Raw genomic sequence first — 24,044 nt, forward strand, 5'->3', positions numbered from 1 at the left:
GAGAGAGGGAAGATTCAGAAAAGGGTAAGTTGAGCATGTTTAGTTCCTTTTCTCAAATTCATAGTTTAAAGGGGGTAAAACAGAGTTGCTATAAATACTCCTTTCATTATTTTTCTTCTTGAGGTGTAGAGTGGAAATTACCTTTCTTCTCTGAGAAAATAAGAAGGGGAGGAATATGTCCTGGGTATAGTCTTGGATGTGTTAATTAACATGGCAATGAGTAGTTTATTGTTTTTAGAATATAGGATGTAGCCTAGGAAGAGGCAATTGATGAGGCCCATGCAATAACATCATTATTAATTCCAGAAATGTGACAAGTCTTTAAAAATATTTATTATAAACTTAGGTGTCTGTTGGGTGTTCTGAGGAATGCAAGGAAATGAGAGTGCTATAGTACAATCATTTCCTGCTTACTAGGAACCTAGAGTCTAGTTGGGAATATGGGTGCAGGAAATGGGAAGTGCTTGAGAGGAGCTAATCAAAGAAGTGTTCTTGGAGGAGGTGAAGGTTTGACTAGGCTTTAAACAGATGGATAAAAAGAGGCAGGGTTTTGGGGAGGGAAGATAAAAAACATGAGAAAGAACACAAAGAACATGCATATTGAGCCATGTGGGGGATGGTGAATAAATTACCCTAATTGGAATAAGTGTTTTGGATAATGGGAAAAAAGTCTTAGAAAATGTTCTGGGGCTATACTTTTAAAGACCATGTTTTCTGAGCTAAGGAGTCATGGATTTTATCTTTTGGGCAGGAGAGAGGTATTTTCTACAACAGAATGTCACGGTCATATTAGTTATTTAGAAGACTGCTGTTATAATACCAGTGTGGAAGATAGACTGGAAGACTACAAATGGAGCAGATATAAGAACATTTAGGAACTTATTGCTATTATCAGAGATGGTATGGGCTAACCCTAGGACAGTATCAATGGGAAGTCAAAATAAAAGAGATAAGACTTTGTATTCTCTTACAGCCATTAATGGAAAGCTCTATGCCAACCTCAAAGGTCTTACCATGTACCAAGGAGAACGGGTGGCCTGGTACATGCTAGCCATGGGCCAAGATATTGACCTGCATACTGTCCACTTCCATGCAGAGAGCTTCCTCTTTCGGGTGAGCTGGAAAGGGGGCTGTGTGCCTCAGGGGTGACTAGAGGAGTGCTTTAACAGCCACTGAGGAAGAACAGAATAACAGAGAGTAAGATAATGATCAGTTTAAAGAGGAGAGGTCTTGTACAGGGAGCATTAAGCTGGAAATTCTACTTTGTGTATCCTAGTGTCACTTCTCTCTAGGCTTTAGCTTTATACTCTGATATAGAAGAAATGAGTGACTTATTAATGGGGTAAGGAGATTGAAGAAATCAATACAATTGGGTCTCAGTAAGAGACCCACAATGAGCAGTTATTCCAAGGTCTAGGAATTTCAGGGTGTTGTCCAAATCTCTGAAAACACTCATTCCATTATAAGAATTTCTATTTAGGAGCTACATGGAAAAACATGTAGTTTTAGGAGAAGGGGCAAAGTTAGAGTCATTGATATATAGACATAAAGATCTGGAAGTACTGACAAAGGTGATGATATGGAGGATAAAATAATTTGAGTTTCATTGCTAAAGAAAGAATGTGGCTCTTTCCCATAGGTCAAGGCTTAAGCCAAACTCCCCAGCTATCAGCCTGCTGAAAAGTATGGAGACACTAGTTTTTATCCTCCTATAAGTAGTTGTGCTGTCTTTTATTTGGGGATACTTTAAGAATAAGTAGGAGGAGAGAGAGGGTACCCTCTATTGAGTTAGTTCGTGTGGGCAGGTTCATTGGAAAGATGGATAAAGTGGAATTTTTAAGCTGCTCTCTGGTCTATGAATTGGAGTCCCATGTCCCTGATGTGGATTTTCAAGCCTTTTGGTTTTTAAAAACTGCTATGTGATCTCTATACCATTCACTTCCTCTTCACCCCAAATCTCTTGCAGAATGGAGAGAGCTACCGGGCAGATGTGGTGGATCTGTTCCCAGGGACCTTTGAGGTTGTGGAGATGGTGGCGAGCAACCCTGGGACATGGTTGTTGCATTGCCATGTTGCTGACCATGTTCATGCTGGCATGGAGACCCTCTTTACTGTCTTGTCTCAAAGAGGTGAGGACTAACTACCCAGCTGTACCATCTTCTAGCATTTGTATAGCTTACTGAAACCACATAATCCTAAAAAGTCTCACCTGTCCTTCTGATTCTAGAAGAACCATAACTTAAGACAGAGCATATCTCCTAGGTATTCTCCCATTTAATGTTTTCTATTTACCTTTGCCCCCTGGCTATTGTCTCCTTCTAATTTCTTTGACACATGTTGAGCTCAGATCAATTAAAACAGTCTGGAACTGCTTGGGTTCTGGCATTGATGCCTAGTACAGATTTTTTTCCTTTGAAATATATTTATTTTGTGCATAAATTTATTATTTAGAATTAATTAGAGTCACAGACTATTTCAAGTAATTTTGCTAATGAATCCAGTTTATAAAACTAAGAAGAAATATAATTTTAATAATCACCCCTTAATTGATTTTCTTTGTGGGGATTGTGAAAGGCAATTCTTTCTGACCTGGCACAACTCTAAGGCCAAAAAGAAATATTGCCCTTTGATATAGCTTATCACAGACAGAGTTGCTACCAAGAGTAAAGAAAAGTTTTTTCTTATTATTTTTTTAATATGGAAAGAGAATAGCTGTGGTAGTTTCTTTACCAATAAATTTTTGTTAGTCACCAAGAATGTAGAAATATAGGCTGTGTTGGATTTTATGCCTTTGGGTTATTAAAAGGTTAAGTCTCTCACTTCTTTTTTTCTTTTAAGATTTTATTTATTTTGGGGGAGAGGGGAAGGAAGGGAGAAAGAGGGAGAGAAACAACTATGTGAATACCAATGGGTTGCGTCTCGCACTCCTCCAACTGGGGACCTGGCCTGAAACCCAGGAATGTATCCCAACTGGGAATGGAACCAATGACCTTTTGGTTAGTGGGAGGGTGCCCAACTCACTGAGCCACACCAGTCAGGGCTAAGTCTCTCACTTTTTAAGCCTTTTGACATGAGTCTAGCTCTCAGCATTATCTCCCTTTCAAGAGGCCATATAAACTCTTGTGGGGCCCACAGGAATCCAGAAATTTTGTCCCCGTGTTTTTTCTGAAGTGTCATGTGGTTTTGAAAAGTGTTGGTATTCAGGCAGATATTCTGGGGTTGCCAGCCATGGCAGCACTCTTGTCAGCAGGAATGGAAAGTGGAAGAAAGTCTTCAGGCATACAAATAGACTAAGCAAAATGGTAGGGATTACGACTCTGCTCTTTACCCTCTGGGGGTGGTGGACAAATAATTCCACATTATGATTTCTTGTATGTTTGAAAAGTTTTGTTCTCTGGTAACCCATAGAGCTAAAATGTGGCTTCCATGTACTACTCTAGTACTATTTTCCACCACCAATATAAGCACACAATTCTTTGTTGTGTTCTGTCAGTCCTTAGAACCAAAGTCAAGTGATGAATTGATGTGTCATCAAGATGCCATAGATCTAAGAAAACAGGTATTCATGTATAATAATGGGTCATCTCAAATATGGACCATCTAATAGATAAGAAACCAATTCAATTCAAATGATCTGGGAACTTCCATGAACAAAGATAGTTCATTTCTCTCTATGAAAATAAGCCAGCCCATAAACCTTACTTATTTGCCTTTTTTAAATATGTAACCTACTATGGCTAAATTCAATATTGCTCCAACCACATATGTGTTGAAGACAAGGAAGAAAAACTTTATCATTGGAAGAAGGCTCCTCATGAGGAAACATGAGATGAAAACCAGAGCTAAAATGAAAGACTAGACTGGAGTAAGGTCATTGTTTCACGTAAAAGAAAAGAGAAAATAGAAAATGAAAAGATCAATGGGTAGGTTTGGGTGAGATGCTTTACAGAAAGGTAGAATATTTCTCTCTTATGGTCTCTTTTTTGTCTTTGATAGAGGAGACAGAGCCATCTGCTTGGAGTGAAGGATAGGTGGTTGGTTAAGGGGATTGACAAGAGTGGAAAAATATTTGAAATAACAACTCTGGGAAATGGGAAATAAAAGTTTACTCTGAGTAATGAGAAATGAATTAATTATTGCCAGGCAGCAGTGAGGGCTTAAAATTGGACACAAAGTATACTGATCTTTGTACTTGTGTGGTTTTTCTACCAGGATCTAGCATACCAGACAAAATATAGGGAAATTATAATTGCTGGGTTTTTTGTAGGTAATTATAACACTCCTGGTAAGTTTGTAGTGACAGAATATGGAGTCTAGCCTGACCAAGAATGGAAGAAAAAATAGGATAAAGCTGGGGGGTTCTGGAAAAAAATGGAAGACTTCAGTAGCTAGAGGTCTTCATGGGAAAAAAACCAACAACAAGTAAAATGGAATAAATAGCATTAGAGTACAAAAAAGATAGAAGGCTGTTGTTAAATTTTAGATTTCTGAGATGGAGCAGTTCTGCATAAAATGTACAGTGTGCCATTGGAGTAGTAATAGAATTGCAGTAGATGTGAAAATTTTGTTGGAGTTAAGACCTCTATAAACAGTGAGGCTTGAGTGTTGAATGATGGTTCAATAACCATGGCAAGAACTGAGAAAGAGAAATACTGAGCCAGGTATCAAAGACTTCCATGAGTGAAAGAACTGCTAGGTAACAGTGACAAGAAGTTGTCTTGACTTTTCTAGCTAAGTAATATGAACCTCAAAAGAGATAATTTTTGAAAAAGAAGAGGAATGATAATCTCAAAGCACTATTGAGGGTATGTAAAGGAACTGTAGTTCTTAGAGGAGAAATCAGCCTCATTAAAGCAAGGAGAGGAAGAAGTATTCAGAGAACAGGTTGAGTATGTATGGGTATAGTTTGAATATGTAGGGACTTCCTGAAGAGAGAGTGCAAATGGTTGCAAAGAGAGCAATTATGCTAAGTGAAATAAGACAGCCAGTGAAAGACAAATACTATATGATTTCATCTATAAGTGGAACCTAATCAACAACAACAAAAACATAAGCAAGCAAAATGTAACCAGAAATATTGAAAAAAGACTTAAATATAAGCTGTGACACCATTAAACTCCTAGAGGAGAACATTGGCAGGAAAATCTCAGATATTTCATGCAGCAACATTTTCACTGATATGCCCCTAGAGCAGGGATATAAAGGAAAGAATAAACAAATGGGATCTCATCAAAATTAAAAGCTACTGCATGACTAAAGAAAACAGTATTAAAATAAAAAGAGAACCAACAGTTTGGGAAATCATACTTGCCAATGATACCTCAGACAAAGGTTTAATCTCCAAAATATACAAAGAACTTACATGACTCCACTCTAAGAAGACAAGTAACCCAATTAAAAAATGGGCAAAGGACTTGAACAGACAATTCTCCATGGAGGACATACAGAGGATCCAGAGACACATGAAAAGATGCTCAATATCACTAGCTATCAGAGAGATGCAAATTAAAACCACAATGAGGGCACTTCCGCCAAGATGGAGGCATAGGTGGAAGCACTACGCCTTCTCGCACAACCAGGTATAAAAGCAACAAAGTTTTAGCAACAAAAATGCAGCCAAACCACAGAAAATTGAACTACATGGAAGTCTGACAACAACAAACCCTTCAGCCAAACCGGTAAGAGGAACAGAGCCAGCAGCAGAGCGGGGTTGGGCAGGAAAGATCCACCGGATCGACGCGGGCGCTCAACCCAGGTGCCAGCAGCCGTGGGCGGATCCCAAGTGTGGAGTAGTGGGCAGACCCACTGATGGAAGACCATGGTCACACATTTGTGCCCAGATTAACCGGTGAAGGAACAAGCGGTGAGACGGACTGTGCAGGCCCCAGAGGCAGGAAGCAGCAGTGGGAACTGCCATTGTCCCTCTCTGACCCCATCCCCACATACAGCATCACAAACCAACCACCTGGGTAGCACCACCCTGGTGAACAACTAAGGCTCCGCTCCTCATACGTAACAGGCACGAACAGATCAATACATGGCTCAAGACCAACTAAAAGCACCAGAGCCAATAAATCTAAGTGATGAAAAAATAGCCAGTCTTTCAGATGCACAGTTCAAAACACTGGTGATCAGAATGCTCACAGAACTGCTTGATTTTAGTCACAAATTAGAGGAACATATGAAGGCTAAACTAATTGAAATAGAGGAAAATGCATAGGAAACCAATAGTAATGGAACAGAAACTGAGACTCAAATCAAAGGTGTGGACCAGAAGGAGGGAAAAATGACCAAACAGAAAAGGATGAAGAAACAAGAATTCAAAATAATGAAGAGAGGCTTAGGAACCTCCAGGACATTTTTAAACGCTCAAACATCTGAATTATAGGGGTACAAGAAGGGGAAGAGGAACAGCCACGAGTGGAAAACTTATTTGAACAAATAATAAAGAAGAACTTCCCCAATCTGGCAAAGGAAATAGACTTCCAGGAATTCCAGGAAGCTCAGAGAGTCCCAAAGAAGTTGGATCCAAGAAAGAACACACCAAGACACATCATCATTACATTAGCCAAGATTAAAATGAAGGAGAGAATCCTAGAAGCAGCAAGAGCTAAGGGGACAGTCACCTACAAAGGAGTTCCCATCAGTCTGTCAGCGGATTTCTCAAAAGAGACCTTACAGGCAAGAAGGGGCTGGAAAGAGGTATTCCAAGTCATGAAATCCAAAGACCTACATCTAAGATTGCTCTATCCAGCAAAGCTTTCATTTAGAATGGAAGGACAGATAAAGTGCTTCTCAGATAAGATCAAATTCAAGGAGTTCATCATCACCAAGCCCTTATTATATGAAATGTTAAAGGGACTTACCTAAGAAAAAGAAGATAAAAAAGATGAACAGTGAAAGGACAGCAAACTCACAGTTATTAAGAACCACACCTAGGGATGCTGGGAAGATGGCGACGGAGTAAGATGGAGCGGATACTAGCTCCTGTACTCATGGGTGAAAATCCTGGCAGATCTATGGAGAAACAGCACAATAAACCATCGGTTACCCAGCATTTATGAAATTAAAAGACCAGAGATTGTGACCGACGCTGAAACACCAGACAGCGGCAGAGTCAGCTACTGGAGCTGGGTCTCACGCGGCCTCTGTGCTGCCGCCAGAGCAACAGGCCTGGGAGCCGGGGCGTCAGGTACGGAAGCCGGACACTCCAAGCCCCTGTGACAGTCCTGGGAGACAGAGGAGTCAGGAACCGGAGCGGGGACACCCTTGTGCCGATGCCATAGCTACTGGCCTGGGCAACGGAAGGGTCAGTTGCAGGAGCTGGGTCACCAAAGCCCCTGTGACGCCGCCATACAGACAGGCCTGGACCCTGAGGAGCCAGCTACGGGAGCCGGGAAGCTCTCAAATCCTGTGCCGCTGCCACATAGCGACGAGACTGGACACCGGGGAGTCAGGTACGGAAGCCGGGACTCTCCAAACCCCTGTGACGCAGCTGAGGAGCCAGCTACGGGAGCCGGGAAGCTCTCAAATCCTGTGCCACTGCCATAGCGACGGGACTGGACGCAGGGGAGTCAGGTACGGAAGCCAGGACTCTCCAGACCCCTGTGACGCAGCTGAGGAGCCAGCTACGGGAGCCGGGAAGCTCTCAAATCCTGTGCCGCTGCCATAGTGATGGGACTGGACGCAGGGGAGTCAGGTACGGAAGCCGGGACACTCCAAACCCCTGAGACAGCCCGGGGTGGCAGAGGATCCCTCTACGGGAACTGGGAGGGTCACAGCCCCTGTGCTGCTGCCATAGCGAGGGGATTGGACACTGGGGAATCAGGTACGGGAGTTGGGACTTTCTAAGCCTCTGTGCCACTGCCATAGAGACAGGACTAGACGCCGGGGAGTCAGGTACGGAAACCGGGACACTCCAAGCCCCTGTGACGGCCCTGGGTGGCAGAGAGAGCCAGATACGGGAGCCAGGACATTCCCGGCCTCTGTGCCACTGCTCTAGTAATGGACCTGGGTGCTTGAGGAGGCGCCTACTAGAGCTGGGACATTCAGCAGTGGTAGGCGACCAACGCAGAGACCAGTGCGAGGACCAGCGTGAGTGTAGGTGGAGACGGAGAACATCAAGAAACTTCAAGGAGTCTGTACCACTGAACTTCACAAGGAACATACCACAGAAGTTTACACCATAAAACCAGTGTTTCAGAACAGATCAATTTTGGAAGCAGAGACTAAAAAGAAGAGTCTCAAACAATGGGAAGACAAAGAAACAATCCCCAAATGAAAGAAAAAGCAGAAACTTCAGAAAGAATGTTAGATGAAATAGACGCTGATCAACTATCAGACAGTGAATTCAAAGCACTGGTTATTGCAAAGTTCAAAGAGCTCACAGTGAGCTACCAGAAACTACAGGGGAATTATAATGATCTCTCTGCAAACTACAGCAACATCAAAAAGGAAATGGAAACCATCAGCAAGAGACAAGAGGAAATGAAGAATACAATTTCCGAATTGAAGTACACAGTAGAAAGTTTCCAAAGTAGGATAGATGAAGCGGAGGATAGGATTAGTGAGTTGGAGGACAGGGTAGAAAGCATCTCACAGAAAGAGCAAGAAAATGAAAAGAGGCTCAGAAAGAATGAAGAGGGATTAAGAGAAATGCAAGACAATATGAAACGTAACAATATATGAATAATAGGAATACCAGAAGGAGAAGAAGAAGAAGAACAAGGGATAGAAAACGTATTTGAACGAGTCATGAGAGAAAATTTTCCTAATTTGATAAGAGAAAAAGTCTCACAAATCCAGGAATCACAGAGAGTCCCAACCAAGAGGAACCCAAGGAGGCCCACCTCAAGACACATCATCATCAAAATGGCAAAATTCCAAGACAAAGAGAGAATCTTAAAGGCAGCAAGGGAGAAAAAAGAAATAACATACAAGGGAGCCCCAATAAGGTTAGCTACCGACTTCTCAATGGAAACACTTCAAGCAAGAAGAGAATGGCAAGAAATATTTCAAGTAATGAGAACCAGAGGCCTACAACCAAGGCTACTTTACCCAGCAAGGCTCTCAATCAAGATAGAAGGCCAAATAAAGAGCTTCCAAGACAAAAGAAGTCTAAAAGAATATGCCTCCACCAAACCAGCTCTACAAGAAATATTAAAATGACTGCTTTGAGGGAAAGAAGGATAAGAGGGAGACAGAGAGGAACACAGGTACAAAAATGGCAATGAATAAGTACCTATCAATAATAACCTTAAACGTAAATGGATTAAATTCTCCAATCAAAAGACACAGAATAGCTCAATGGATAAGAAAGCATGACCCACACATATGCTGCCTACAAGAGACTCACCTCAGGACAAAAGACCATCACAGACTAAAAGTGAAAGGCTGGAAACAAGTTTTCCAAGCAAACGGACAAGAAAAAAAAGCTGGGGTAGCAATTCTCATATCAGACAAAGTAGACTTCAGAAAAAAGGCTGTAAAGAGAGACCCAGAAGGTCACTTCATAATACTCAAGGGAAGAATCCACCAAGAAGACATTAACATTGTAAACATATATGCACCAAACATAGGGGCACCCAAATATATCAAGAAAATCTTAGAGGACTTCAAGAAAGATATTGACAGCAACACAATCATAGTAGGGGATTTGAACACCCCACTATCAAAAATGGACAGATCTTCCAAACAAATTATCAAAAAAGATATTGTGGCATTAAACAACACCCTAGATGAAATGGACTTAACTGATATATATAGAGCCCTTCATCCCAAAGAAGCTAAATACACATTCTTTTCAAATGTACATGGAACATTCTCAAAGATAGACCACATGATAGGACACAAAAGGAGCCTCAACAAATTCAAGAAAATTGAAATCATACCAAGCATCTTCTCTGACCACAAGGCACTGAAATTAGAAACCAACCCCAAAGAAAAAAACCCAAAGCACCCAAAAACATGGAGACTGAATGGTATGCTATTAAACAACGAATGGGTCAAGAATGAAATTAGGGGAAGAAATCAAAACATTTCTGGAAACAAATGAAAATGATCTCACAACAACCCAACTTATGGGACACAGCGAAGGCAGTCCTGAGAGGGGAAGTTTATAGCAATACAGGCCTACCTAAAGAATATAGAAACATTTCAAACAAACAACCTAACCCTACGCCTGCAAGAACTTGAGGAACAACAACAAAGACAGCCCACAGCAAGCAGAAGGAAGGAAATAACCAAGATTAGAGCAGAATTAAATGACATAGAAACTAAAAGCACAATTTTAAGGATCAATGAATCCAGGAGTTGGTTCTTTGAGAAGATAAACAAAATAGACAAGCCTTTAAGTAGGCTCATCAAGAAAAGAAGAGAGAGGACACAAATAAACACAATCAGAAATGAAAAAGGAGAGATTACAACTGATACCACAGAAATAGAAGAGATTGTAAGAAATTACTATGAAGAACTGTATGCCAAGAAATTTGAAAACCTAGGGGAAATGGACACATTTCTAGAAAAATACAATCTTCCAAAACTCAGTGAAAAAGAAGCAGAAAATTTAAACACACCAATAACAGCAAAAGAAATTGAAGCAGTAATCAAAAAACTCCCATCACACAAAAGCCCTGGACCAGATGGTTTCACAGGAGAATTCTACAAAGCATTTAAGGAAGAGCTAACCCCTATTCTCCACAGACTATTTCAAAAAATTCAGAAGGACGGAAAACTCCCAAATTCTTTTTATGAAGCCAGCATCATCCTAATTCCAAAACCAGATAGAGACACAACAAAGAAAGAAAACTTCAGGCCAATATCGCTGATGAACATAGATGCTAAAATCCTCAACAAAATATTGGCAAATCGCATCCAACAATATATCAAAAAGATCATACACCATGATCAAGTAGGATTCATCCCAGGAATGCAAGGATGGTTCAATATTCGCAAATCAGTAAATGTAATACATCACATAAACAAAAGCAAAGACAAAAACCACATGATCATATCAATAGATGCAGAAAAAGCTTTCGATAAGGTACAACACCCATTTATGATAAAAACACTCAGCAAAGTGGGAATACAATGAGCATTTCTCAAAATAATAAAGGCCATATATGAGAGACCTACAGCCAATATCATACTCAATGGGAAAAAACTAAAAGCTTTTCCACTAAGATCAGGAACAAGACAAGGTTGTCCACTTTCACCACTTCTATTCAATATAGTATTGGAAGTTTTAGCCACAGCGATCAGGCAAGAAAAGGAAATAAAAGGCATCCAAATAGGAAAGGAGGAAACAAAACTCTCACTGTTTGCAGATGACATGATAGTGTACATGGAAAATCCTATAGACTCTACCCAAAAACTCCTCAAACTAATTGATGAGTTTGGCAAAACAGCTGGTTATAAAGTCAATATCCAGAAATCAAAGGCATTTTTGTATACCAACAGTGAATCAGCAGAAGCAGAAATAAAGAGAAAAAATCCCATTTGATATAGCAAAAAGAAAAATAAAATATCTGGGAATAAACCTAACCAAGAAGGTAAAAAACCTGTATGCAGAAAACTACACAGCCCTGAAGAACGAAATCAAGGAAGACACAAACAAATGGAAACATATACCTTGTTCATGGATCGGAAGAATTAACATTATCAAAATGTCCATACTACCCAAAGCAATATACAGATTCAATGCAATACCTATTAAAGTACCAATGGCATATTTCACAGACATAGAACAAACACTTGAAAATTTATATGGAACCATAAACGAGCTCGAATAGCAGCTGCTCTTTTGAGAAAGAAGAACAAAGTAGGGGGGATCACAATACCTGATATCAAACTATATTACAAGGCCACTGTAATCAAAACAGCCTGGTACTGGCATAAAAACAGGCACATAGACCAATGGAACAGAACAGAGAGCCCAGAAATCAACCCAACTCTCTACAGTTAATTAATATTCGACAAAGGGGGCAGTAACATAAAATGGAGTAAAGATAGCCTCTTCAACAAATGGTGTTGGGAGAACTGGACAGCTACATGCAAAAAAATGAAACTTGAGCACAGACTTACACCATACACCAAAATAAATTCAAGGTGGATAAAAGACTTAAATGTACGTCATAACACCATTAAAGTCCTAGAGGAGAACATTGGCAAGAAAATCTCAGATATTTCACGCAGCAACTTCTTTACTGATATGTCCGCTAGAGCAAGGAATGTAAAGGAAAGAATAAACAAATGGGATCTCATCAAAATAAAAAGCTTCTGCATGGCTAAAGAAAACAGTATTAAATTAGCAAGACAACCAACTGTATGGGAAAACATATTTGCCAATGATACCTCAGACAAAGGTTTAATCTCTAAAATATACAAAGAACTTACACGACTCCACTCTAAGAAGACACCCAACCCAATTAGAAAATGGGAAAAGGACTTGAACAAACACTTCTCCAAGGAGGACATACAGAACATTCAGAGACACATGAAGAAATGCTCAATATCATTAGCTATCAGAGAGATGCAAATTAAAACCACAATGAGATACCACTTTACACCAGTCAGGATGGCTATCATAAACAAAGCAACAAACAACAAATGTTGGAGGGGTTGTGGGGAAAAGGGGTCCTTAGTTCACTGTTGGTGGGAGTGCAGACTGGTACAACCATTATGGAAAACAGTATGGATTTTTCTCAGAAAAATAAAAATCGACCTGCCTTTTGACCCAGCAATTCCACTGCTGGGATTATATCCTAAGAATCCTAAAACATCAATTTGAAAGAACCTATGCACCACAATGTTCATAGCAGCACAATTTACAATAGCCAAGAGTTGGAAGCAACCTAGGTGCCCATCAGTAAATGAATGGATACAAAAATTGTGGTACATATACACAATGGAATTCTATGCTGCAGAGAGAAAGAAGGAGCTACTACCCTTTGCAACAACATGGATGGAACTGGAAAGCATTATGCTGAGTGAAATAAGCCAGGTGCTGAAAGACAAATACCATATGATCTCACCTTTAACAGGAAGCTAAACAACAAAACAAACAAGCAAGCAGAAAAAAAAAAACCCAAAAAACAAAGACACTGAAATAGAGAACAAGGGGATAGTGACCAGAGGGGAGAAGGAAGGGAAGTTAAGGGGGAAAAAGGGGGAGGGATTTGGAGGAACAAATAGGAAGGACACAGGGACGAGAACTAAGGGGGGTGGAAATGGGAGGGAGGTGGGGAGCAAGGGGCGGGGGAGGCTGGGATGGGAAAAATAGACAAAAAACTGTACTTGAAAAATAACTAAATAAAATTAAAATTAAAAAAAAAAAAGAACCACACCTAAAACAAAAGCAAACTAAGAGGACAGCTAGATCAGGAGCAGAACCATAGAAATAAAGATCACATGGAGGGTTAGCAGCAGGGGAGTGGGAGAAGGAGAAGGGGGGAGAAGGTACAGAAAATAAGTACCATAGATGGTGGGGAGAAAATAGATGGTGGGGAGGTCAAGAATAGTATGGGAAATATAGAATCTAAAGAACTTGAAACACGTGGTCATAAACTAAAGGTGGGGAATGGTGGGGTAGGGGTGTTCAGGGTGGAGTGAAATGAAGGGGGGGAAATAGAACAATTGTAATGGCATAATTAATAAAATATATTTTTAAAAATTTAATTAAGTTAAAAAAATAAAACCACAATGAGATACCACTTTACGCCAGTCAGAATGGCTATCATAAACAAAGCAACAAAGAACGAGTGTTGAAGAGGTTGTAGGGAAAAGGGGACCCTAGTTCATTGTTGGTGAGAATGCAGACTCGTACAACCATTATGGAAAACAGTATGGAATTTTCTAAGAAAACTAAAAATGAATCTGCCTTTTGACCCAGCAATTCCACTGCTAGGAGTATATCTGAAGAACCCTGAAACACCAATCCAAAAGAACCTGTGCACCCCAATGTTCATAGCAGCACAATTTACAATAGCCAAGAGCTGGAAGCAGTCTAGGTGCCCAAAAACTATGGTACATTTACACAATGGAATTCTATGCAGCAGAGAGAAAGAAGGAGCTCCTACCCTTTGCAACAGCATGGATGGAACTGGAAAGCATTATGCTGAGTGAAATAAGCCAGGTGGTGAAAGACAAATACCATATGATCTCACCTTTAACAGGAACCAAAACAACAAAACAAACAAGCAAGCAAAATATAACCAAAGACACTGAAATACAGAACAGGCTGACAGGGACCAGAGGGGGAGGGGAGGTAATTTCAGGGGAAAGGGGAAGCATTCACAGGAATAAGTATAAAGGAGACATGGACAAAAACTAACAGGGGTGGAAATGGGAGGAAGGTGGGGAGCACTAGGGGGATTGGGCTTGGCTGGGAGTAAAAGGCAGAAAACTGTACTTGAACAATAATTAAATAAAAACATTAAAAAAAAAAAGAACAAACTGACAGTAACCAGAGGAGCAGAGGGAGGGATACAATGGTGGGAGGGAAGGGGAAGGGTCATCAAAGAACATATATAAAGGACACATAGACAAAGCCAAAGGGGGGTAGGATCAAGGGTGGGAGGTAGGGGTGGCTGGGATGGGTAGGAGTAGAGGGGAAAATGGAGACAACTGTACTTGAACAACAATAATTAAAAAAAAGAAAGCAATAATGGGGATTGAAGAAGTGCCAATAAGTACGTAAGTAATGTAGAAGGATGGCTTACCTTTTGGATTCCTAAGCCTATGCTCTAGCTCAAATTTTGTGTCACTATTCAAAATCAAATTTACATACCAGTATTGACTTTGACCCTAAGTTAGCTAATTCTAGGTATCTTCATTTTTGGTTACTATATCACAGAGATTCCTCCAACCAGTGCCAATCTCCCATAGTGAGTCTGTCGATTGATAGTAAGAAAACAGAACTAACCTGTTGTCTTTTTTTTTCTCTCTAGAACACTTAAACATTATCACCACCATCAACAAGATTGGAAAAGGTAGGAAGAGTGGTGCACAGACTAGGTAGTTGTACACAACGTGCATTTGTGGGAAGATGTAATGTCTTTAAAATATGGGATTTACATAGCTGAAAGATGGACCAAAATATAGCAGAAAGCATTTTGAGATTTCTGCAAGACTTCAAAAGTATTTCAGGTTCAGCTTCCCTCAATAGGTTTATTTGCTCTGGTGTCACCCCCAACTTCCTCAGTTGAAAGCTGATATCTTAGCCTCCCACCTAAATGTGTGGGTGGCAAGAAAATTCAAGGTGTTGGTGGTTTGGGCATGAAGAAGCTGTAGCACAAACATAAATTCCTGTAAGGACACTATGAAACTACAACAAATACCATGGAGTCTACACTAGGTATTTTTATTCTTGTATGTATGAAATATGAAATAGTTGGCTCTTGAGAACCAGCCATTTCTTCCCTTCAAGAAATTATAGATTCTTGTTCTATGTAGCTACATCCAAATAGTGCTTTCATTCTTTACCCCATTTTTACCTGAACTAAGATTCATAAAGATTAAAAAAGTTATGGGCACTAGAAGGACATTAGAGATTATTAGTTTAGTCTGGAAGTTTTTCAGTCGTGTTTGGAAAATTCCTAATGATCTGCCTATGTACCTTATAAACTGAAAGCCAGGGAATTAGGGTATATCCTGAAGGGGTTGTGAAGTGGTAAGTTGAGACTGAGAGAGTGGAGCATACATATGTATATATTTCATCTTTTCTTACTTCTATAAGGACATATGTTCATCCAGTTAAACATTCATCGAACAGTTTCTGGTTGTCAGGGACACCAAAGAAACAAGACATAGTTATTATCTTCCAAGCAATTTGTATCTAAAAATGAATTAGAGAAACAACTGTGGTGTTAGATGTAAAAAAAAAGGCAAACAGTAATAACAGCTATGAGTTACTGTGCATTTGCTATCTTCCATGTGCTATGCTAAATATTTATAAATACTAACTCATTTAAATCTCACAATAAACCTCTGAGTTAAGTATGGTTATTACCTCCCTTTTAAAAAAGAAGTGACTGAAGTGCAGAAATGAGGGACAATTAGGTAACATGGTCCAAGCAAGTAAATTGTGGGAGTACAAATGGTACACATACTTTGAAAATGCAGAAGGGCATTAACTGTAAAGCTGAATTGATGAAAGCTTTACAAAGACATGTAACATTGAAATTGGGGTTAGAAAGGTGAGGAGGAAAAGAGTGTTGAGGCAAATGGAGCAGCATGAGAAAGTCCTGAATGCCTGAAAAAGGATCGCCTATTCTGGGGAACAAAGAATGAGTTGCTCGAACCTGATTGTGAGAGCTGAAATGCCTAGCTTGAGCCTGAGCTTTACTTCCTAGGTTAATTGGAGATCATTAAAGCTTTGCATGCCAGGAACTCAGACAATTAACTACTTCAATTGAAAGATCAGTGTGACATCAGAGTTATCAACACTAAAAGAGGTGAGAGGCCAGACAGCCCAGTGGCAGGCTGTTGTCATGGTCCAATGGCCAAAAAGAGCATTGATAAGCTAGATCATTGAGTCCAACTTCTTCCCTGGAATTTCTATTCTTTGTTCTTAATTCCACCTTCTGGAACCATGCAAACCAAATCCAGATTTCTTAAAATATTATAGTCCTGGATATATTTTTTCAAATACAGCAAGGCTCTTTCTACTCTGAGTCTTAGCTCTTTCCATAGGGGGATTATGACCTCAGTGATTAATAAGGACTTTCTCAGCTGAAACATTTTGTTATTCCAAGTCACAGAGACCTCTGACTCTGTTTTTATTAGCTGGTATTTTGAAGGATAGGGACAGTTCCTCTGTTGTATTTGGATAGAGTTGTTTCTCCTCTTTCAGGAGTAGATTGCAAGTCCTTTTTGTAGTATGCTCCAGCTCAGGGTGACCATTTTCCTCTTGTTACATTTCAACAGCAGTATCCAGAGACTTTAGAGAAGACAATGTGAGGATGCTGGGCATGGAGATTCCTGTAAAGGATATTGAGATGCTGGCTTCTGTCTTAATTGCCACAGGTGTCATTCTCTTGCTTATTGTTCTGGCTCTTGGTGCTGTGGTCTGGTACCAACATCGTCAAAAAAAGCTACGGCGCAACAGGAGGTCAATCCTGGATGACAGCTTTAAGCTTCTGTCTCTCAAGAACTAACAGCTGAATCTTGGAACTACACATCTGGAATGCTTTCTTAGCAGGCCATGGACCAACAGTTGACCTCACTGTAAAAGGGGCATGGGTAGTAGGCAGACAAAGGAGGGAATCAAACTTGTCTGGGTATTTTTTCACTTATTTATTTACATAGAAATGCTATACATTCTCTTTTCCTTTAACTTTTTTTGCTCTACTTGAGAACCTGTGGCTAGATGAGTCCCCTAGTATTATATATTCCAAATTTCAATGGCTAGACTATGTCACTCACTGACATTTGGAAGATGTGGAAATTTCTAAAAACTGATCCTTCCCACAAAGTACATACCAAGAGTAAAACACATTGAATAGACTTCTACTGCTTTCCAGGACCTAGGCAAATTCACTCTGAACCAAGGCTAAGTGACCTGTGAGGATAATCCATACTTAAACTAAGGAATAAAAAACATGGGTACAATGAAAAAATGGGTGGGGTGAGATTTGAAGATCCAAAATGTATTTTGATTCTCCTTGGAAAGAAACTATTTTGGAAAAGTGGGTGGGTGGTGGTTGCCACGAGCAACTTTAACTTCTGAACCCAGAGCTCTTCTCCCGAGGAAGCCAGTCCTCAAAATTCCTGGTACAATCACACTGAAGAGAATGTTGAGTGTCTTATCCATACAATAAGTAGAAATTCCTATACATTAAAGTACTTGTTAGAATAATGTAAGGGTGAATTTGATGATTTTGATGGTTCCTCTGGCCTCTGGAAGGTTGTGACTGATTGAAACAAAGGCCAATCAATGGTGAGGTAAGGAGTAGGTATAGAATGGGGTCGATCCTTTGTGGTGCCTGCAAGCTTGTGTTTTAGAAATGAAAACGCTGTCCCAGAGGAAGCCTCAAAGTCAGATGGTGGTTACCATCTTTTGGTCCATAGGTGGCAAAAGTCTTCTGAATGCCAAGAAAAGTTGCAAGAGGAAAATAGAGAGCTGAGACCCAAACCTGTCCCCTGGGCAAGGAAAGGTGGACACAGATCTCATGGAATCTTTTGGTAGTTGGGAGTACAAGAGGTCTACTTGAAATTTTGGGGGCCTCTTTAAAACACAGAATCCTTCCATCTAGCACATTAAAGCACAATTTCTTTGTCACCTGCAAGTTCAAGCCTATTTGACCTCTTGGTAAGAAAGCACAGACAAGAAAGTAGGGATGGTATGAGATGGCCTACCCTCACTACAATATACATATTAACATTTTGCATGGCAAGTGGAGAACAGAAGGGGCCACAAAAACAGTGAAGATGACACCCTGAAATACACAGTGCTTTATACTTTACAAAGCATCTAATACATGATTGCATTTGACCTTCTTGCATTCTGTAAGGGCAATATTTAGTTCTACATTTAAATAAATAGAGAAAAAACTGTACTTGGACAACAAATAAATAAATTTTTAAAAAGAGAGAGTGATTTTACCTAAGGACATTCAGCTATAAGTTCAGCAGGGATTCGAGCCTTCATCTGTTTGACTCCAAATACCTGTTCCATCACCCTATAACATGGAGACCTCCACTTATCTCCATCTTTTTGTGCCCATATTGAGTCCAACTTTCCTATCTTGTGAGCCAACCTGGCTGCATAGTTAGCAACCCCTTACACATCAAATGTAGAAACCCACAAGCCTGGTGCTCAGTTGCCATATAATGTTGAAGTTTTAAGGGGAAAACACAGGCCATAGCCTATCATAGTTTACAGTGGGTCAGTGATTTCCTGAGGAACTTTGCTGCAAATCTCAGAAACATAGCAGGTGGTGGAGGTAGGGGAAGGTTTGGATACCTAGTTATAAAATCAACTGTTAAACTTTTTAAGCCATTGCATAATTAATGCACATAATAGCAGAACTACTTTGGCCTATTATTAATTTGGAGATTTTTGAAAACCCAGTGCACTCTGGGGACTCCATTCAACAATATTTATAACTTATATTCAACTGGGAGGTTGTTAGCTTGGTCATGAATCTGAGACAAGGAAAAAAGGTAAGTGGGATAGGGATTTTTTTTTCTGAGTGTGTAATACTGTTCCACATTGAAGAATGTAAGCTCAATTCCATGCATTTTAGAAAGAGATATATTTTGTGTGTGGAGAGTTTGCTCCCAATGAGAATGTAGAAGGTTTTTTTTTTTCACAATTAAGTGACACTTCCATCCATTTAATTGCTCAAACAAGAAACCCCCAAAGTCAACACAACAGTGATTCTTGTTTACCTCAAAATATATTTAACTAATTCCTTTGCTTCTATCTTCATTGCTACCACACCAGTCTAAAACACAACCATCTGTTGTCTGGACAAGTGTGGTAGCTGCCTTCCTCACATTCACTCCAGCACTCTGTGCAGAAAAGTGATGTTTTAAAAATATAAATTAGCCTTCCAATCCAGATGAGATGCAATAGACTCATCTCTCCCTGGAGATAAACCCTAGAAATAATGAAAGAGGAAACAAAAAGGACTAAAAAATATAGAGAGAGGTAGGAATCCTGGAGGAAAATAAAGCAACAGGGCAAATGGGTATCTTGCCAACACCCAACCAAGAAGAATTCATCTAAAGATGAAAGAGAAGTCCTAGTGACCACCCCATGGGGGCCTGGAGACTGAAAAAAGGGACTGAGGACAAGCTCTTCTGACACCAAGTGACCACAGAAAGTGCTCTTTACCTCTGTAGGCCAGAGACTTCTACCCCAAAGGAAATTTCAACATATTAAGCCCAGAACCACTCTTCATGCCTGCAATGTAGAATATTCCTTTTCCTACCCAGAAATAATAAGTGGCTCTGGCAGGGATCATAGGACCCTCAGTGACACCCAAGAAACCAAGCAAAACAACAAAAAATTACAACAAAATCAATGACAATTATACTGTCATACAAAATTACACCAGAACCCTGTGTTAAACTTAAGTAATGTGACTACCCCCTAAAACAGAGTTCCATTATACCAAGAACAAGAAAAATCACAACTTTAATGGGAAAAGACAATCAACAGAAACAAACACTAGGATGAATCAGATGTTTAAATAATCTGAAAAGTACTTTAAAAGTCATCATACAAATGCTGCAACAAGTAATAAATATTTATGAGAAATAAAAAACTTTAGAATTTTCTCAGAAAAATAAAAATCGACCTGCCTTTTGACCCAGCAATTCCACTGCTAGGATTATATCCTAAGAATCCTAAAACATTAATTTTAAAGAACCTAAGCACCACAATGTTCATAGCAGCACAATTTACAATAGCCAAGAGTTGGAAGCAACCTAGGTGCCCATCAGTAAATGAATGGATCAAAAAATTGTGGTACATATACACAATGGAATTCTATGCAGCAGAGAGAAAGAAGGAGCTCCTACCCTTTACAACAACATGGATGGAACTGGAAAGCATTATGCTGAGTGAAATAGGCCAGGGGTTGAAAGACAAATACCATATGATCTCACCTTTAACAGGAAGCTAAACAACAAAACAGACAAGCAAGCAGAATAAAAACCAAGACACTGAAATAGAGAACAAGGGGACAGTGATCAGAGGGGAGAGGTAAGGGAATTTAAGGGGGAAAAAGGGGAGGGATTTGGAGGAAGAAATATGAAGGACACAGGGACAAGAACTAAAGGGAGTGGAAATGGGAGGGAGGTGGGGAGCACAGGGCCGGGCGAGCTGGGATGGGAGAAAGAGACAAAAAACTACTTGAAATATAACTAAATAAAATTATTAAAAAATAAATAAAATTATTGAAAAAAATAAAACTTTTTTGAATCATAAAAAAATTTTAGCAAAGAAATGCAAGTTATAAAAGGAAAATACATGAAAATTATAGAACAGAAAACCAGAATAACTGACTTAAAAAAACCCACTAGCTGAGCTCACCAGTAGAGATGACAAAGGATATAATTAATGAAATTGGGGATAAATTAATAGAATTTATTCAATGCAAATAAACAAAATTGAGTTAGCAGAATCCCAGAAGCTTATACAACAAAAGAAACATATCCAGCATTTATATCAGGATTAACAGACTAGAAGGAGAAACTGATAAAATATTCAAAGAAACAATGATTGAAAATTTGTCAAAAGATGTCTATAGATGCAAAAGCTGAATAAACCCAAAATAGGAAAAGCTAAAGAAATCTATGCCAAAGTATAGTATATTTAACTTCTAAATACTACAAATAAGAAAAAAAAACTTAAAATGTCCAAGGAAAACAACATATTGTTTCTAGAGAAACATCAATTTGAATGACTGGGTTTCTAGCTAAAGCTCGAAGTAAGAAAAAAGTAGCATGACATTTTTCAGTTTCTGAAAGTAAAAGACTGTCAATCTCAAATCTATATTGAGTGAATTTACCCTTCAGGAATGAAGGGAAAATAAAGACAATCTCAGACTAAGGAAAACTAAGGGAATTTATTGCTAACAGACCCACCCTTAAAGGGTGGCTCAGATAAAGTTGATCAAACATAAATAACATGATGAAAGAAAAAAATCCTGTAACATCAGAAATGAACAAATATAGAAAAAGAAAAACTAAGGATAAATGATACTATAAAATTTTAACACAGCATGCTCCATTCTTTGTGCTCAGTTAAGAAGGGTCCCCAATTCAATTTTAGCAGGCAACACAGTAAAAACTGCTTCACTGGGCAACATAGTGCAGGAGGGCGTTCATTACAGTGATGTAGAAGCTGGGGGAAAGGGAGTGGTGGCAGTGACGGAGACTGAGCCAGAGGCCAATAAGAGTAAAGCAAGAGAAAGAACAAAGAAAAATGAAAAAGAGGCAGCAGGAGAGGGGTCAGTCCTATATGAGAATTCCCCACAGATAAGAAAACCTCACCCAGTGGCAAATCAGCCTCCCTCAAGATCTGCTTCTGGAATGTGGATGGTCTTCAAGCCTGGATTAAGAAGAAAGGTTTAGATTGGGTAAAGGAAGAAGCCCCAGATATCCTGTGCTTGCAAGAGACCAAATTTTTAGAGAATAAACTACCAGCTGAATTTCAAGAGCTGCCTGGACTTTGCCATTAGTACTGGTCCACTCCTTCAGACAAGGAAGAGTACAGTGGTGTGGGCCTACTTTCTTCCCAGTGCCTGCTCAAAGTCTTCTATGGCATTGGTGAGGAGGAGCATGATCAGGAGGGCCAAGTGATTGTGGCTGAATATGATGCATTTGTGCTGGTAACAGCCTATGTATCTAATGCAGGTCGAGGTCTGGTGTGCCTGCAGTACTGACAGCACTGGGATGAAACCTTCCACAAGTTCCTAAAGGGCTTGGCTTCCCAAAAGCCCCTTGTGCTATGTGTAGACCTCAATGTGGCTTATGAAGAAATTGATCTTTGCAACCCCAAGGGAAACAAACAAACAAACAAAAAATGCTGGCTTCACTCTGCAAGGGTGACAAGGCTTTGGGGAACTGCTGAATACTGTGCTACTGGTTGACAGTTTCCAGCACCTCTACCCAACACAGCTTATATCCACACCTTTTGGACCTACATGATGAATGCTCAATCCAGAAACATTGGGTAGTGCCTTTATTACTTTTTGGTGTTTCATTCTCTGTTACCTGCACTGAGTGACAGCAAGATCCATTTCAAGACCCTGGGCAGTGACCACTGTCCCATCACCTTATACCTAGCTGGTATAAGCTTATACTTTCCCCAAATCATTTTGAGCCCCCTAAACCAGCTTTAAAATGTCTTTGCTCTCTAGAGAATTCTGTACTGTATTTCCTTTCTAAAAATATGAATCCTCTCTAGTGACATGGGTTTCCTTTAAGCCCAAAGTTTTGTGGGTTTTTGTGTGTATGGGTTTTTTTAAAAAATTAAACAAAAGCTACTGGTGACTTGCTTTGACTTGTCCAAGTGAAAATATAGAGCCATAGTTAAAAAAAAAAGATTTTAACAAATCAATCAATCAACCACTATGCTATATACTTGAAACTAACACAAAATAGTACTGAATGTAAACTGTAATTGAAAAAATAATTAAAAAAAACAATCAATCAAAAGACTTTAACTGCCATACATAAAACAATTCACCAAGAACAGCAAAACAAACAAACAATAAGTGCTGGTGAGGTTATAGAGAAAAGAGAAGGCTAGTACACTGTTGGTGGGAATGCAGACTGGTGCAGCCACTGTGGAAAACAGTATGGAATTTCCTCAGAAAACTAAAAATGGAACTGCCTTTTGACCTGACAATTCCACTGCTGGGATTATACCCTAAGAATCCTGAAACACCAGTTCAAAAGGACTTATGCACCCCAATGTTCACAGCAGCACAATTTACAATAGCCAAGTGCTGGAAGCAACCTAAGTGGCCATCAGTAAATGAGTAGATCAAAAATGATGGTACATACACACAATGGAACACTATGCAGCAGAAAGAAAAAAGAAACTCCTACCCTTTGGAATGGCATGGATGGAACTGGAAAGCATTATGCTAAGTGAAATAAGCCAGGTGGTGAAAGAAAAATACCATATGAGCTCACCTATAAGTGGAACCTAATTAACAAAACAAACAAGTGAGCAACATATAATCAGAGACATTGAAATAAAGATCAAACTGACAGTAAACAGAGGGGAGGGAGAGGGGTATAACGGGGTAAAGAAGGGCAAGAGTCATCAAGGAACATGCAATAAAGGACCCATGGACAAAGCCAAGGAAGGCAAGGATTGAGGGTGGGAGGTGGATGTGGTGGTGGGGGAAGTGATGTTAGGGAAAGTAGTGGAGAGAAAATGGAGATAACTTACTCGAACAATAATAAAAATAACAAAGGCCAAAAATATATATATAAAAAGAAAAAAAAGAAGAAAAGAACAGCAAAACACACATACTTTAAACAACCACATTCATCAAGATAGGTCCTACAGTGGACCTTAA

The 24,044-nt window shown here is 39.6% G+C and overlaps 1 protein-coding gene and 1 pseudogene across 3 annotated transcripts in view; both read left to right on the top strand.

Annotated features, from left to right (window-relative positions):
* HEPH (hephaestin) overlaps positions 1-17,522 on the top strand; it is a 75,574-nt gene extending 58,052 nt beyond the window's left edge. Inside the window, exons 18-22 of one of the 3 annotated variants that reach the window (XM_053666510.1) lie at positions 974-1,113; positions 1,967-2,129; positions 14,946-14,987; positions 16,337-16,349; positions 16,934-17,522. In XM_053666510.1, the coding sequence (XP_053522485.1) occupies positions 974-1,113; positions 1,967-2,129; positions 14,946-14,987; positions 16,337-16,349; positions 16,934-17,153 (578 nt within the window). In that variant the 3' untranslated portion in view covers positions 17,154-17,522. Of the gene's footprint in view, positions 1-973; positions 1,114-1,966; positions 2,130-14,945; positions 15,000-16,336; positions 16,350-16,923 lie in introns of all 3 variants that reach the window. The other 2 variants (XM_037135619.2, XM_037135620.2) reach the window with 2 other exon arrangements.
* A 1,615-nt stretch (positions 17,523-19,137) lies between these two features.
* LOC119042070 (DNA-(apurinic or apyrimidinic site) endonuclease-like) lies at positions 19,138-22,853 on the top strand (annotated as a pseudogene).
* Positions 22,854-24,044: the final 1,191 nt, after the last annotated feature.

This window comes from Artibeus jamaicensis, unplaced genomic scaffold (assembly GCF_021234435.1).
Source record: "Artibeus jamaicensis isolate MK-2021 breed Jamaican fruit bat unplaced genomic scaffold, CSHL_Jam_final contig_457, whole genome shotgun sequence".
Taxonomy (NCBI): domain Eukaryota; kingdom Metazoa; phylum Chordata; class Mammalia; order Chiroptera; family Phyllostomidae; genus Artibeus; species Artibeus jamaicensis.